General features: G+C 38.0%; 1 protein-coding gene across 1 annotated transcript in view; it reads right to left on the minus strand.

The window, feature by feature from the left end:
• The window catches only part of CPA6 (carboxypeptidase A6), a 271,590-nt gene that overhangs the window by 51,810 nt on the left and 201,294 nt on the right, over nt 1–18,486 (minus strand). The window contains exon 6 of the mRNA XM_043483639.1: nt 16,700–16,801. Within this exon, the coding sequence (XP_043339574.1) occupies nt 16,700–16,801 (102 nt within the window). The remainder of the gene's footprint in view (nt 1–16,699; nt 16,802–18,486) is intronic.

The following is an 18,486-nucleotide window of genomic DNA, read 5'->3' on the forward strand; positions in this document are numbered from 1 at the left end:
TATGGCTTCAGTTTGCATGGTCACTTCTGCAGTCATACATTTCTGTGCCAGAAAAGTGGAGACTGCCTGTATAAACACTGCCTGTATAAACAGTGCCCAAAGCATTCTCAAATGTTGAATAGTGGAGCATGATGGATGCAATGGCTTCCAGTTTAATTAAAGCGAACAAACATTAATATAGAGCCTGCTATGTATAAGACATTATAAATTGAATTAAAAGGAAGAAAGAGCTTGGTTGGAGGATGCAGAGGATTAAAGAGAAGACTGGGGAGGGCGAGAAGGATAGGAGAATATAAGCAGTTAAAGGTACTAAAAGACTGGCAGAAAAATTAAAATATTGCAATTAAATGGGATGGTAGTGAACAAAATCAGAGAATTTTTACAAATGCAGACCTATGTACTGTTTTTTTATTATACCATTAAGAACAAAGACTTATTTGCTTACTCAACTGAACTTATTAGAAGTTTGGTCTGGAGTTAGTAACCCTCTCAATTACTTATTTATTCCCCAACCTTTGGTATATTTTATACAAAAACTTAAATTCTCTTCCTTAAAAGGTTTATTCTATTTTTAGTGATACATTTCTTAACAAAAACTTTGAGTTTCAGAGCTACATTTGAAGGTTTATATTGGTTTTACCTTTAATTTCCAGTAAGACATAATGAGGGGCTTCCTTCTAATGGTAAAGAACCCGCCTGCCAATTCAGGAGACATAAGAGATACAGATTCCATCCTTGGGTTGGGAAGATCCCCTGGAAAAGGCCATGGCTACCCACTCCAGTATTCTTGCCTGGAGAATCCCATGGACAGAGGAGCCTGGCATGCTACAGTCCATGGGATTACAAAGAGTCAAACATGACTTAGCAACTCATTAACAACACCACCAACAATTACATACTGCCCTGAATCACACGCCAGGTTTTGGCACCAGGATTAGCCATCCTTAGTGCCTATTGTAGATGGCTAGGAGCGTGGAAATGGAGTTGGTTTTCCAGTGTAATCAGGCTGGGCCTGAAAGTGTGAGGTTTCACATTGTATAACAGCAGAAGAATACCGTGATCCACCTGGGACATTAAGGAAATTTATTTTTCTCTCTTTCCCTCCCTGCTTTTGGCTACCATTCTGTTAAAGGACCAAATTAGATCCACCTATGTATTATGCCTCTTCAAAGTCTGGAAGAACTTTCCATTTCAGAGCATTCTTGTCCCAATTTTCCCATGGACCATCTTCTCACAAACCCTTGCTTTCTTTATCTTTGGTCTGCCACTGAGTTAAATCAAATTCAATCACTGATTTTAAAATGAAGTGAAAGTCACTCAGTCATGTCCCACTCTTTGCGACCCCATGGTCTGTATAGTACACGAAATTCTCCAGGCCAGAATACTGAAGTGGGTATCCTTTCCCTTCTCCAGGGGATCTCCCAACCCAGGGATCGAACCCAGGTCTCCCACATTGCAGGCAGATTCTTTAACAGCTGAGCCACAATGGAAGCCCGATTTTAAAATACCTGCAGGAATATATGACTCAAACATAAATGAGTCTAGTTTGAGAATGAAACTATTCAGTTTTGACTGGGTTAAGTTTGTTTAAAACATGTCATTTTGGGTTCTTTTTAATATAGAAAATATGGAAAATTTTAAAAAATCATAATTTTTTAGTATTTAGTATATTTCTCATGTATATGTATCTCACATATAGATTTTACAACATGGAAATTATAATGTCCATGCTGTTTTTGCCAGGTTTTAATAAGTGTAAAAGTTATTTAAAATTTTTTTAAAAATTTATTTTTATTGGAGTATAGTTGCTTTACAATATTGTGTTAGTTTCTGCTATACGACAGTTAATCAGTAATGCAAATACACATATCCACTCTTTCTAAAATTCTATTTCCATATAGGTTATTACAGAGTATTGAGTAGAGTTCCCTGTTCTGTACAGTAGCTTATTAGTTACCTGTTTATATATTATAGTGTGTACACGTCAATTCCAATCTCCCAATTTATCAGTCCCCATTTCTAATCCCCCTCGGTAACCATAAGTTTATTTTCTACATCTGTGACTCTGTTTTAGAAATAGGTTTATTCCACATATAAATTATAATTTATTCCACATATAAATTATAAATTAGATTCCACATATAAATGATATATCATTATTATATATAAATGATATTATATAAATGATATTTGTTCTTTTCTGGCTTACTTCACTCAGTGTGGCAATCTCTAGGTCCATCTATGTTGCTGCGAGTGGCATTATTTTATTCCTTTTTATGGCTGAATAATATTCCATTGTATATATGTACCACATCATCTTTTTCCATTCCTGTGTTGATGGACATTCAGATTGCTTCCATGTCCTGGCTATTGTAAATGGTGCTGCAATGAGTACTGGGGTACATGTATCTTTTTGAATTATGGTTTTATCTGGGTGTATGTCTAGGAGTGGGATTGCTGGATCATATGGTAGCTCTATTTTTAGTTTTTTTAAGGAGCCTCAATACTGTTCTCCAGAGCAACTGTACTAATTTATATTTCTACCAACTATGTAGGAAGGTTCTCTTTTATCTATATCATCTCCAGACTTGATTGTTTGTAGATGTTTTGATGATGGCCGTTTTGACTGGTGTGAGGTGATACATCATTTAATTTGAATTTCTCTGATAATTAGTGACCTTGAGCATCTTTTCCTTTGCCTCTTGGCTGTCTGTATATCTTCTTTAGAAAAAAATGTCTATTTAGGTCTTGCGCCCATTTTTTTATTAGGTTGTTTGTTGACATTGAGTTTCATGAGCTGTTTGTATATTTTCAGGATTACATTCTTGTTAGTCTCTTCATTTGAAAATATTTTCTTCCATTCTGAGGGTTGTCTTTTCATTTTGTTTAGGTTTACTTTGCTATGTGTCCATGCTGGCTTTTATTTATTTATTTATTTATTTTTGATATAACAGCATGTCACAGGCATTTTTCCCATCCTAAATACTCCTTTATTATATTTAATGAAATCAGGGCTATCAGTCATTTCCTTTATACTTTTCTGCTTTACTTTTATATTTGGAAACATCTTACTTGAAAGTCAAATCAATGTTTTCCAGAGTTACTTATTTTATATTCTTTAAAAAATATTTATTTATTTGGCTGCACACAATCTTCATTGTGGTATGTGGGAATTTTAGTTGTGGCATGTGAACTCTTTTTTGTGGCATGGGGGATCTAGTTCTCTGACCAGGGACTGAACCCCCAGGCCTTCTGAATTGGGAGGGCAGTCTTAGCCATAGAACCACCAGGGAAGTTCCACTTATTCTATATTTTGTAAGTAAAGACTCTGGTCAAATTTGCCCTAGTGTACTCAAAGCCGGTGCACTGGGACAACCTAGAGGGATGGAATGGGGAGGCAGGCGGGAGAGGGTTTTGGGGTAGGGAGACACATGTACACCTGTGGCTGACTCATGTCAATGTATGGCAAAACCCACCACAATATTGTAAAGTAATTAGCCTCCAATTATAATAAATAATTAAAAAAATTTTGCTCTAGCAATGTAGAGATATTTGAGGCAAAAATTAAGTTATGTACATAACTCTGAGCCAGCTAGCACCAGCCGTGGATTGAGATACCTGGCCCTGGAGATCGACAATTTTAAACTCTCAAAAGTGCACAGAGCCCAGATGACTTCATTTGATTGGAGACAATTCTGAGCAATGAGCAAATGCTATTTCATCTGCACTGCCAACAGAGAATTAAGTGACTTTTCCACAATTAAGTAAAAAAACATGAAAAATAAAAAGATGTTAAATATAGGCTGCTGCTAAAAATTGCTTGCCTACCTCAACTACCGTTATGATTCCCCTGAACTCGTGCCAGAGCTCAGAACAGGAGGGGTGAACTGTTTCAGTCCTCTACCTTTTTCCTGTCTCTTATCAGGTGAAGTAATATACTCAAGAAAAATATTTGAAAACAATTCTGTTATGGTTGGCTAAATCACTGGGATGTTTTCTTGGATTTCTGTTGTCCAAATTAAACCTGTAAACCAGGTATTGATTCTTTTGGTTGAGATACTCAACTCTGCTTATGGAGTCTCTTTAATCTCTCATCAGAGAGTATTTCCTCCTTTTGGTTCAGGAGAATCAAGTTGCAAGAGAACAGAGTTTTGAAAATCCTGTCTCCCTCCGCAATATACACTCTGGCTGGGGTGGTGCATGATAGACACTCAGTAATTACCTGTCGACTACATCAATCATTTAACTTGCTTAATGGCATGTGGTTTTGGGTTCTTCCCTTCAGACTAATAAAACTGCCAACATTTCAGCTGACGCTCCCACAGTTTCATCATTCTCTTGAGCATCTTGCCATCTTTGACTCATCCTGCACTTTCATCCCCATATCAAGCTGGTCATCGGTTCCTAAAGACTTTATTGCTGCTTTCTGTGCTTGTGTCTCATCTCCCCAGTAGAATTGTAGCAGAAGAATTGAGGGAAGCATGAATGTAATGTACATTACAGTACTTGTACTGTTCTAGAACTTTGCAAGCTGCCTTCACATAAAAAGAAGTGCTTAATAAGTCTTTGGTTGAATGGATGAATGATTTTCTCATTTGAACTATATAAACCTTTTCTTTACTTTCTATTCCTACATCCACTCTCCCTGTCCATGTGTGGAATTTTGCCCTAAACACTTTGAGTTAGTTGCCCTCACTCTAGGCTCCTACTTCCTTCCATTCATATATCATTGTATTTCTTCTTTAAACTCTCATTTAATACTGATATGCTTTTCATGCATAAGAGTACTTTCTCATTTTTCTTTATTGGACCAAACTCTGGCTTCCAAGGCTAACTTTAATAATTTTTCAGTCAGTCTCAGATTGCACTAGAATCTACTCACACAGACTGTAGGATTTGGTCTTACTAATCTATACCATGTCCTCAACATTATTAGTCTTTTTTTGAACATGATTATATCTCCCCGATCACATTTCCACTCCTGAGTCAAGGTCTAATGAGACTCACTTCCCCACAGATTTTTCCTAAATCTTGTCATCTTTCAAAGTCTAATGGATTTCTCTGATTTTTTTAAAGATGTTTTTTTAATGTGGACCATTTTAAAACTCTTTATTGAATTTGTTACAATAAATAATAATTCTTCCATTTTATGTTTTGGTTTCTTGGCCATGAAGCATGTGGATCTTAGCTTCCTCACCAGGGATCGAACCCACACTCTCCTGCACTGGAAGGTGAAGTCTTAACCACTGGACCGCCAGGGAAGTCTGTCTCTGATTCTTGAATTCCTTCAGCTGTTATAGTCAGTATAATTTAATCTCCAAAGATACACTGTTTTATGTTGTTTACTATTGTTTCCTGCACACAAATATTTCTCCTCAAATAAAATGTAGACTCCTTGAGGGCTGGACCATGACTTACACTTCTGCTGACCCCACAATGCTGAGAGCTGAAAATGTAGTGATCAACAAGAAATTGTTGACTGATTAATATAAACATTCTCTAACAGGACCCTATTTAACACTGAGTTAAAGAAATAACAGCTTTATTGAGATATAATTCACACATTCTACAGTTCATCTTTTTAAAGAATACAATTAAGTGGCTTTTAATATACTCACAGAGTAATGCAACTGTCACCACTATATAATTTTAGAATATTTTCATCACCAAAAAAGACACTTCGTATCCTTTAGGTATCAACTCCCTGACCCCCTCATTTTCCCAGCCATAGGTAACCACTAATCTACTTTCTGTCTCTGTAAATTAGCCTGTTTTAGACATCATGTACAAGAGGGATTGTGTACTATGTGGTCTTTTGTGGCTGCTTTTTTCAGTTAGCTCAGTGCTTTCAAGGTTCATCTATGTTGTAGTATGTATCAACACTTCATTTCTTTTTTTTAAATTGAGTGTAATTCATTTAAAAGTGTACAGTTCAGTAATTTTTTAGTGTGTTCATAACATGCCATTGTCATCACTATCTGATTGCAGAACTTTTCCATCAACCCCAAAAAGAAACATGATACCTGTTAGTAGTCATTCCCAATTCCCCTCTCCCCTCATCCTCTGGCAACCACTAACCGACTTCCTGTTTCTATGGATTTGCCTGTTCCTGACACTTCATATATATGGAATGATACAATATATGGCCTTTTACTTCTGGTTTATTTCACATAACACGTTTCAAGTTTCATCCATGCTGTGGTTTGTATTGCACTTTATTATGGTTGAATAATATTCCATCGCATGGGTCTACCATATTTTGTTTATCCATCAGTTGATAGACATCTGAGTTGTTTCAGTTTTTTGGCTATTAGGAAAATTTTGCTGTGACCATTCTTGTACACATTTCTGTGTGGATATATGTTTTCAATGTTCTTGGTTATATATATAGGAGTGGAATTTGGGGGTTGTATGGGTAACTATATGTTTACTTTTTGAGGACGTGCTAAACAGTTTTTAACTATTTTTAACTTGTTAGTTTCCTTTGCAATTTTATTTTTAACTCTCTTACTTTTAAGCTTTGTGAGAGTTCCTTTTTGTAAGTCTTGATTAGCTGTCTATTTTCTTTGTTCCCTGTCCTCTGTGTGTCCTCATCTTTAAGTCTCTTGTGCCATGCTTAGTTGTTCAGTCATTCTGACTCTTTGCAACCCCATGGACTGTAGCCCACCAGCCTCCTCTATCCACGGAATTCTCCAGGAAGGAATACTGGAGTGGGTTGCCATGACTTCTTCCAGGGGATCTTCCCAACCCAGGGGTCAAACCCAGGTCTCATGCATCGCAGGCAGATTCTTTACCAGCTGAGCCACCAAGGAAGTCCATTTAAGTCTCTTACTCATCTGCAAATAGTATCTATTCACTTTTGCAGACAGATAACTTCCAAGTTCTATATATTTACCTCTGTTTCTTTCCCTTTCTTAATCTATTCTAGTTTTCTTTCTTTGATGAATTTAGTATTTGTATCATCCCTCTTGGCTCATGACAAATTTAAGAAAACTTTACCACCAAAAGATAGTGTTTCTTAAAATTCCTTTTTGGATTCATGGTGAAGTGACATCTGTGACACACATTTCAACAGTATGTCTACCATGTTTTTTCCCCTTGGCTTCCTCTATCCAAAACCAGTTGTTGTGTTCAGTTGTTTTGTCTGACTTTGTGACCCCATGGACTGCAGCACACCAGACTTCCTGTCCTTTACTATCTCCTGGAGTTTGCTCAGACTCGTGTCCAGTGATGCCATCCAACTGTCTTACCCTCTGTTGCCCCCTTCTCCTCCTGCCCTCAGTCTTTCCAATGTCTTTTGGACATTGGAATCAGGGTCTTTTCCAATGAGTCAACTCTTCACATCAGGTGGCCAAAGTATACCCCTGAAGTGAAGCGTAGTAATACCAATGAAGTGAAAGTCACTCAGTCGTGTGTGACTCTTTGCAACCCCGTGGACTGTAGTCCATGGAATTCTCCAGGCCAGAATACTGGAGTGAGTCACTGTCCCCTTCTCCAGGGGATCTTCCCAACCCAGAGATTGAACCCATGTGTCCCACATTGCAGGAAGATTCTTTACCAGCTGAGGCACAAGGGAAGCCCAAGATTACTGGAGTGGGTAGCCTATCCCTTCTCCGGTGGATCTTCCTGACCCAGGAATTGAACTGGGGTCTTCTGCATTGCAGGTGGATTCTTTACCAACTGAGCTATCTGCTGTACTATAAATATAACATTAATAATGGCTCCGTTAACCTGGTATAAAGAAGCATTGAAAAAGAGAAAGATTTTGCAACCCAAGTATACCTCCATTGGTTTTCTTTATTTTGTTTATATTAATAAGATAAAAAAATTGTAATATGAATACTGTAAAAAAAGGAAGTGACAGGTATTGAAATTGATAGCTCTCTATTTTTCAACATAATTAAATGATTTTCAATTTTAAAGATAAAACCCACAATCTTATCATGCATTTTGCATTTTAAAAACGTCTGCCAGCCAGCAGTTATATGTTGAGATAATGAATACAGCTATCAGTTATGTGTTGAGATAGTGAATTCACTTGAGCAGTTTTTTAAATAAAATAATCAAGGCCATCTCACCAGTGAATTAATCCAGGTAGTTTGCTTCTCTGTCATTGTTTTATAAGCTTTGTGTGTCCAAGACCCTCAGGGACTCATCTACTAAACTGGAGTAGGCAGCAGCAGTGGAAGTGGCTTCCAGGGCCTGACATGGGCGAATCAAGCTGGCTGAAGAGGAGAGGGACAGACAGTCACAGTCACAGCCCGATACTCCTGGTGTCCATGGTGGAGTGAGTCAGGGTCAGTTGATGAGGTTTATACATAGCAGAGAGGAGAGAGCAAGAATGAAATTGGCTTCTGACTGCCCAGAAAGGAAAACAGTACCTGGTTCCAAAGAGAATGGAACCCAGGTGTATGGAGACCTGGTTACTCTTTTTACAATACATTTAACATTTTGAGATAGATATAGATTCACATGGGGCTTCCCTGGTGGCTCAGATGGCAAAGAATCTGCCTGCAATGCGGGAGACCCGGGTTTGGTCCCTGGGTTGGGAAGATCCCTTGGAGAAGGCAATGGCTACCCACTCCAGTATTCTTTCCTGGAGAATTCCATGGACAGAGGTTATAAATTCACACATAATTATAAGAATTAATACAGAGAAATCCCTTGTACCCTGGGACCCACTTTCCCCCAATGGCAATATCTTATAAAACTATATATATATATATATAATAGTTTAATATCCCAACTAGTATAGTATATAATAGTATAATATCCCAACTAGTGTACTGTAATGGACACAGTCAAGATACAGAACCTTGCCATCACAACAAGGACCCCTCATGGTTGCTCTTTTATAGCCACATTCACTTTCCTTTCCTTAATCCCCAGAAAACATTAATCTGTTATCAATTTCTATACAGTTGAACCTTAAACAACATGGGGATTGGAGTGCTGACCCTCCAAAAGCAGTGGAAAATCCATATATGCGACTTCCCTGGAGGTCCAATGGTTAAGACTCCATGCTTCCAGTGCAAGGAACACAGGTTCAATCTCTGTCAGGAAACTAAGATCCCACATGCCACACGGTATGGCCAGAAAAAAAAATTCACATATAACTTTACAATTGGTCCTCCATATCTAGTGTTCCACATCCCTGGGTTCAACCAACTAAGGGTCACATACAACTGTGGTAGGTGTTTATTGAAAAAAAATCTGTGTATGAGTGGACCCTTGAGTTTAAATTCATATTTGTTGTTTTTGTTCAGTCACTCAATTACGTCCAACTCTGCGACCCCATAAACTGCAGTATGCCAGGCTTCTCTGTCCATCACCAACTCCTGGAGTTTGCTCAAACTCATGTCCATCGAGTTGGTAATGCCATCCAACCATCTCATCCTCTGTTGTCTCCTTCTCTCCTGCCTTCAATCTTTTCCAGCATCAGGGTCTTTTCCAATGAGTCAGTTCTTTGCATCAGGTGGCCCAAGTATTGGAGCTTCAGCTTCAGCATCAGTCCTTCCAATGAATAGTCAGGATTGATCTCCTTTAGGATGGACTGGTTGGATCTCCTTGCAGGCCAAGGGACTCTCAAGAGTCTTCTCCAACACCACAGTTCAAAAGCATCAATTCTTTGGTGCTCAGCTTTCTTTATAGTCCAACTCTCATATCCATACATGACTACTGGAAAAACCATAGCTTTGACTAGACAGACTTTTGTCAGCAAAGTAATTTCTCTGCTTTTTAATATGCTGTCTATTCGAGTCAATTGTAATTTTATCACCTCAAGAACATTCTATAAATGAGACCCTATGGTATGTATCTATTTGGGACTAGTTTTTCATTCAGCATAATTCTCTGGAGATTCATTCATGTTGTGTGTTTCCATAGTCTGTTCATTTTTTTGCTGAGTAGTTTTCCATGGTATGCATGTACTAGTTTGTTTAACCATTTGTCTATTGAAGGGTATCTGGATTGTTCCCAATTTTTGGCTATTACAGATAAAGCTGCTGGAAACATTTGTATACAGTTTTTGAGTGAACATAAGTTTTAATTTCTCTGGGATAAATGCCAAGAGTGCAATTACTGGGTTACATGATAGTAGAAGCTGAAACTCCAATACTCGGCCAACTGATGTGAAGAGCTGACTTATGTGAAAAGACCCTGATGCTGGGAGAGATTGAGGGCAGGGGACAACAGAGGGTGAGATGGTTGGATGGCATCACTGACTCAATGGACATGGGTTTGGGTGAACTGCGGGAGTTGGGGACAGGGAGGCCTGGCGTGCTGCAGTTCATGGGGTTGCAAAGAGTCGGACACGACTGAGTGACTGGACTGAACTGAACTGATGATAGTTGCGAGTCTAGTTTTAAATGAAAGTGTTAACTGTCTTCAAGAGTAACTCCACCATTTTACACTCTCACAGTGTGTGAGGGATCCTGTTTTTCTCCATCTTCCCCAGCACTGGTTGGTGAGTCAGTCCCTCCCTGTACCTCCAAGGGTGTGTGTGTGTAATTTTAGCCATTCTGATGGGTGTCTAGTGATAGCTCATTGTGGTTTTAATTTGAATTGCCCTAATGGCATCTTTTTTTTCTGGGATTTTATTTTTTTTTTTGGCCATCTGTATACTCTTTGGTGAAATGTCTCTTCATGTCTCTTGCCCATTTTCTAATTGGATTACTTGATTTCTTATTGTCAAGTTTTGAGTTTATATTCTCCAAATAGGAGTCATTTATCAGATATGTGGCAAAGTCTGTAGCTTGTCTTTTTTCTCCTCTTACCAAGGTCTTTCACACAGTAAAATTTTAAATGTTGATTATGCTTGATAATATTTATCAACTTTTCTTTATATGGAGCTTGCATTTGGTGTCAAGTCTAAGAACTTTTTGCCTAGTTTTAGATCCTGAAGATTTTTTTCCTATTTTTTTAAAAAAAGTTTTTATAAATTTACATTTTTCATTTAAGTCAGTGATCCACTTTGAGTTAATTTTTGTGTAAGAAATGAGACTTAGGTTGAAATTCATTTATTAACCTATGGAAGTCTACTTGATTTAGCACCATTTGTGGAAAAGTAAGTCTTTCCTTCACTGAATTGCTTTTACACCTTTGTTGAAAATCACTTGGGCACACTTTGTAGGTCTATATCTGAGTCTCCTGTTCCATTTTTCTGTTTGTCCCTTCACCAGCACTATATACTTTTGATTATTGTAGCTACATACCTTGAAGTTGAGTAAAATGATTCTTTTACAAAATCGTTTTAATTCTTCTGGTTCCTTTGCCTTTTCATATAAATTTTAGAATAATTTCACCTATATCTATAAAAAGTCTTGCTGGAATTTTTATAGGAATTATGTTAAACATTGATATCCATTGGAGAGAACTGATATTTTTCTATATTAAATCTTCCTGTCCATGAATATGGCATGTCTCTATATACTTAGATTTTTTTTTGATCAGTGTCTTGTAGTTTTCAGCACATAATTCCTATACTTGTTTTGTGAGATTTATGCTTATTTCATTTGTTGAGTAATTATAAATTATAATGTATTTTTAATTTCAGCATCCACATGTTCACTGCTGGTATATAGAAATACAGTTGATTTTTGTATGTGTATCTTGTGTCCTGTGATCTTAATTACTTTGTTACTTCTATTTTCCTGTAGATTCCTTGGGGTTTTCTATATAGACAATCATGTCATTAATGGATAGAATAATTTTATTCATTCCTTTTGGATCTGTATATGTTTTATTTCTTCCTCTTCTATTGACTAGAACTTTCAGCACTATGTTAATTAGGAGTGGTGAGAGTGGACATCCTTACCTTATTCTTGATCCTAGGAAGAAGCATTTGCTCATCTACCACTAAGTGTAATGTTTGCAATATGATTTTCATAGATAGTTTTTATAAAGTTGAGGAAGTTCCACTCTATATATGCTTTTCTGGCAGTTTTTATTATGAATGTCTATTAAATTTTGTCAAGGTATTTTTCTGTATCAACTGATAAGATTAAATAGACTCTCTTCTTTAGCTGTTAGTATGGTAGATTACATTGATTGAATTTCAAATATTAAACCAGGTTTGGGTCTCTGAAATAAACCTCACTTGGTTGTGATGCAGAATTATTTTTATAGATTGATAAATTCTATTTGGGAATATTTTGTTAAGGATTTCTGAATCTATTTTCTAGTTTTTTTTTCATACTGTCTTTGTATGATTTTGGTACTAGGGTAATACTAACTTTATAAAATGAATTGAAAAAATGTTTGCTCCTATTTTGTGAAAGTGAGTGTGTAGAATTGGTCTTATTCTTTAAACATTTGTTAGAATTCTTTAGTGAAACCATCTGGGTAGGGAGATTTATTCCTTTCTTCTTTTTGAATTTTAAAGTTATGAATTCAATGTCTTTAATAGTAGTAGGGATATTCAACTTGCCTGTTGCATAATGAATGAGTTGTGAAAGTTTGTGTTTTTCTATTTACTGGTATATTTTTGCCTAAGTTGTCAAATTTATATGTGTAGAGTTATTCATAGTATTATTTTATTGTCCTTTTGATATCTGCAGGGTCTGTAATCATATCTTTCTTTCATTCCTAAGTTGGTAATTTGTATGTTCTTTTTCTGTCTCTCTTGCTAGAACTTTGTTGATTTCACAGATCTTTTCAAGAACTAGCTCCTTGTTTCACTGATTTCTCTAATGATTTTCTGTTTTCAGTTTCATTGATTTTTACTCTTATCCTTATTAGCTCCTTCTTCTTGCTTTGCCTTTATTTTCTATTTTTCTAGGTTCTTGAGTTGAGAGCTTATTGGTTTGAGAATTTCCCTCTTTTTTAATGTATACATTTAAGTGCTATAAATTTCCCTCTTAGCATTGTTTTAGATGTGTACCACAGATTTTAATATGCTGTATGTATTTTCATGTTCATTCAGTGCAATTTACTTTTTAAATTTCCCTTGAGATTTTATCCTTAACTCATATGTAATTCAGAGGCATCTTAATTTCTCAGTGTTTGGAGGTTATCTTTCTGTTATCAATATCTAGTTTGATTTCCCTGTGGTCAGAAAACATGGTCTATACGATTTCATTTCCTTTAAATTTGTTGAGATTTGTTTCTTGGTGTGTTATGTGGAATATCTTGGTATATGTTCTGCGTGTGTGTGCTCAGTTGTGTCCAATTCTTTGAGGCCCGATGGACGTACCCGCCAGGTTCATCTATCCATGGGATTTCCCAGGCAAGAATACTAGAGCGTGTTACCATTTCCTGACCAAGGGATTGAACCTGTATCTCTTGCGTCTCCTGCATTGGCAGGCAGGTTCTTTACCAGCTGAGCCAGGGTAAAGCCCCAGTATGTTCTGTAGGCACTTGAAAAGAATGCATATTATGCTGTTGTTTGTTGGGTGATCCATAAATGTGATTTAGCTCCTGTTGGTTGGTGGTGTTAAGTTCTTTCATATCCTTGCTGATTTTCTTTCTAATGATTCTCTGGTCATTTTAAAATACCAACTTGCTGATACTACTCCTTTTAAAAATGAATTGATTTTATTAACTGCTTATTATATGCCAAGCACTGTTAAGTCTTTTATAAACATTATATAATTGAATCCTCCCAATAACCGAGTGTGTCACATATTGTGATTAAATAATATGTGACACACTCGGCTATAGCAACTTCACTCACTTACTCATGATTATTATTATTATTATGACTTGCCCACCAAGATCACACAGCTAGGAAATGGCAGAGCTGGCATTCCAACCCAGGGCTGTCTGACAACTACATGTGTATATGTAACCTCTGTGCCATCTGCTGTTCTAGCAGGAACTTAGGCTGGATAAGTTTTCTTCCAGTTCATGTTGAAGTAAGGATGCAAACATTACAGTGATGGCTATGGAGAAAGTCCCACGAGGTACGGCTGGCAGCCTCCAAGGTGGCCCCCAGTGATTCTCAGTTCTTGGCCCTTGTGCTTTTGTCTAATGCCCTCCCCTTGAATCCAGTCTGGACCTAGTGATGTATTCCAATGGACAGAATATGAAAAAAGTGATAGGATGTCACTTCTGAAATTAGGTTAAGAGAGACTGTGGTTTCCATCTTGGGCTCTTCCTCCGCCTCATCTGTTCTGAGGGTAGCCAGGTGCTGGGTTGTGAGCTGTCCTGAGGTGATGCCCGTGTGATGGGGAACTGATGTCTCTGGCTCACAGCCAGGGAGGACGGAAGCTGCCAACAGTCACGTGGCTGAGCTCTCAGACACAGATTCCCCACACAAGCCCTGAGATGGCCCCATCTCCAGCTGACACCTTGACTTACCAGAGGCACTTGGTTAAACTGCACCTGGATTGTGACCCACAGAAACTAGCAAGTAATCAGTGTTTGCTATTTTAAGCTGCTGAATTTGGGGAAAAGCACCAAGAAAGAGAAGAAAAATTCAGTTCAGTTCAGTCACTCACTCATGTCTGACTCTTTGCAACCCCATGGAGTGCAGCATGCCAGGCTTCCCTGCTGATGACCAACTCTCGAAGCTTACTCAAACTCATGTCCATCGAGTTGGTGATGCCATCCAACCATCTCATCCTCTGTCGTCCCCTTCTCCTCCTGTCTTCAATCTTTCCCAGCATCAGGGTCTTTTCCAATGAGTTAGTTCTTCGCATCAGGTGGCCAAAATCCTGGAGCTTCAGCTTCAGCATCAGTCCTTCCAATGAATATTCAGGACTGATCTCCTTTAGGATGGACTGGTTTGATTTCCTTGAAGTCCAAGGGACTCTCAAGAGTCTTCAACACCACAGTTCAAAGCATCAACTCTTCGGTGCTCAGTTTAGCTTGGGTTCTAGGGCTGCCATGTATGGCTGTACATATTGCTCACTGCAAAATCCAGGCAGTACCATTCATATCCTTAGGAGATGAATTACAAGTCATCTCCCAGAAGTTTCTTATTGTCATAACCACTGAATTCTCATTATTCCCATTCATTCATAGATAACTGAAGCATTATTAAGTGCCAGATGGTGTTCTAGGTGCTAGGGATTTGGCAATGAACAAGATAGGCTCTGCCCTTGGCACTGGTATAGGAAGAGAGACAATTACCACATGGATAAATAAAGTAAGCTTAGTTGCTGTAAAAAGGCTGCACATATGAGGGTGAGATTAAATGTTTGGAAGATATATTTTATGTTCTATAATAACACACAGGACCATGCGTGCTAAATCGCTTCCGTTGTGTCTGACTCTGTGCTACCCTATGGACTGGAGCCCACCAGGCTCCTCTGTCCATGGGATTCTCCAGGCAAGAATACTGGAGTGGGTTGCTGTGCCCTTCTCCAGGGAATCTTCCTGACCTAGGGATCGAATCCATGTCTCTTACATTTCTTGCATTGGCAGCTGGGTTCTTTACCACTAGCACCACCTGGGAAGGACCATAGTCTATAAACAATAGACGTTCTGTTCTTAACCATTTTTTCCCTTCTCAGTTTTGAAACTTGAGACAGTAGACAATGTTATATGTATATAATGGATATTTATACAAGATGCTAGGGTTAACAATTTGTTAGCTTTTGCTTTTGTCCTACTGGATAAAATGGTATTTTAAGAGAATATGAATTGCTGAATACACTGAGTGGGAATACTATGAAAATTTTATTATTACATTATAAAATGGATACTTGTGTGGGCTTGGTAGTGGTGGAGAAGCAGATTTTACAAATTTAGTACATCATTGACATTTATGAGGCATATTTTCTAAGACTAGGAGAGTCTTTAAAATCACAAACTGCACTAGGTCACATAATTTTCCCATAAAACATAGTGAAATATAACTGAAATATTTCACTATCTTGTATCAGTGGTTTTCTAGAAGTAATTTCTAGGGTTATTTTCTGGCTTAGAACCTCCTTTCCTTAGACTTCTTCACTTTTATTACCTGTACTAGTAGTTTGTTTTCTTTTAGGAGTCTTTAAAAAAAAAAAAAACACTAAGAAGTGAAACTGAAAAAGAAAACCATGGAAGTCATTACATTCTTGACAATAGAAAGATATCAGAATGTATTAAGATGTTAGCCCATGAGGCTGACCCACTCTTGGGAGAAGAACACATTCAATATACTAGCCTCATAGGGCTTATGACTTAAATGAAGGCTCCAGAAAATGAGAAACCACTGTGAGTCATCAACCATTAGTCACTGAGAAGCACTGAAACAGTGAATGTTACATCCACAAATGCTAAAGGTCTTTGGTATCTAAATCACAGATCCATAGCAGGAGGGCATCTCTTTATTGCTATAGCATATGTGAGATCATTTTGAAGGAGAACAACAGTCATGTAGAATTTTCCATGCTGAATATCACATGAAAAACTGTTTTGGAACACTATACATTGAATTTTTAGCCTTTTGTCATCTATCAACTACTATGGTTGGTTCCTAATTTGTCATAAATTCATTAACACTCTGAATCTCAAGTTCTTTCTCTGTATTTATTTTTTTAATTTTTTTTAAGTTCTTTCTCTTTAATAAAGGTTGGTAATTCCAGCCTCCAAGGGCAGAGGTGAAGATAATCTGAGCCAGGGTATTGAGAGGCCTTCATAAACATAAAAGCAACCCACAAAATTATGGTGTTATTATCAGGTATCACTCGCTTCACATTCCCAGTTTTGTTCCTTGAGCAGAATAAAAACACTGGCTGGCTCAAATGGACACTGCATAAAGAGTTTAACTTACTTCTTTTACAAACCACTGACAGAAGGCAGGACCAATCCACTCTCTTGCATGAATGCCACAGTCCATCCAGACAGCTCTTTTGTAAGCCCGTGATCTGCCCAGCTGAAAACAAGAGTATTCATAGTTACCAATGCAAGCTTTTATTTTTGGATTCACTATGGTTTCAGCATAATACTTCACTAGAGTTGGGTTCATTAGGTAACCCATAAAAAAGACAAAGAGAGTTCCTATCGATTTCAGAAGTCCAAGCTTGTTGATGCAGAAACTGTAAATTTATTGCCTTAATTACAAATCAAAGAAGTGGAAAATACATAAGGAAAAGGCAGTTGATTAAATAGATGTGCTTCTCCATTTTAGGGCTTCCCAGGTGGCACCAGTGGTAAAGAACCTGCTTGCCAATGCAAGAGATGTGAGAGATGCGGGTTCGATCCCTGGGTTGGGAAGATCCCCTGGAGGAGGGAATGGCAATCCATTCCAGTATTCTTGGCTGGAGAATCCCATGTACAGCGGAGCCTGGAGGGCCCCAGTCCATAGGGTTGCAAAGAGTTGGACATGACTGAAGCGACTTAGCATGCACACATTCCATTTAATATATGTGGCGGTTAAGTAATAAACTGAATTTTTTCCTTCCTTTTCCCTGTCCTTGCCCTCTTTTTCTCAACCCCCCTCCCCATGCAAGGTAACAGAAATATTCCCAAGCAATATCTATTAAAGAAATAGCTATGTCTTGTAGGAAGACAAAGTCAAATTTTACTATAGTACATAAAGGAAACACAAAACAATTTGATTTGTAGAATCAAGCAATAAACTTTTCTTTATAATCCTGCTATATAAATTTCATCTATAACATGGTTTCTTACCCACTAATTTTGACATTGATGGGAGATCTAGTTTTCATTCATTCATTAATTCACTCAACTGATATTAACACTTGAAGAAATTCTTTTAAACATCAGACATGGTGCTTGACCTTGGAGATTCTGAGATGAGAAGATGAGGAATTTATGTGGTAGTGGAGAGGGCAGAAATACCAGCAATTCATCACTATAAGGTGAATATGCAGGAGTTACTCTGGGGACATGGGGTGGTATGTGTCATTTTCCTGGGGAACAAATGAGGGCTTCTCAGAAGAGAAAAGACTTTGAGTACGTGAATAAGACTTGAAGCTTGCCTGGCAGACAAGGGGAAGAAGACATTTATCTCAAGCTTGGAAGAGAAGCTGAGCACACCATGTTTGAGCCAATGCTTCTAAGGCATGAGGAAAGAAGGGAGATGAAGCTGACCTAGAGGCAGGAGGCACATGACATTCCTAGATATGACATTCAGATACAGCTTCATCATGTATTCTATGGGAGGGGTGTGTGTGTGTGTGTGTGTGTGTGTGTAGATAGGTTAGAGGATGAGAGGATGGGGACTAACGAGGAAGTTCAGTCCTAAGGCTGTGAGTGTAATAGTCCAGGGAGAATAGATCCAGAAACAAGTCTAGGTCAACAGTAGTGAGGACAAGAGAAGAGGTTGTGATAAATCCAGAAGATAGAAGAAAAAAAATTGTCAGTTCGTGTTAGATTTGAAGTGGTTAGAATAAGGAAGAGGAATTCAGGGTGGTTCATGTTTCCTGATCTGGAGCACAGTGGTGCCATCGTGAGTCTGAGGTGCTTTGGTGAATGTCGAGATGAGGATGCCCAGCACTGGAGAGCAGAGTCCACTGAACAGATAAGTCTGGAATGATCGCTGAAACCATGGAGTGGATGTGCTTCCAAGATGGCAGGTAGAGAGCACAGCTGGGG

The sequence above is a fragment of the Cervus canadensis genome, chromosome 12 (genome assembly GCF_019320065.1).
Source record: "Cervus canadensis isolate Bull #8, Minnesota chromosome 12, ASM1932006v1, whole genome shotgun sequence".
NCBI classification, from domain to species: domain Eukaryota; kingdom Metazoa; phylum Chordata; class Mammalia; order Artiodactyla; family Cervidae; genus Cervus; species Cervus canadensis.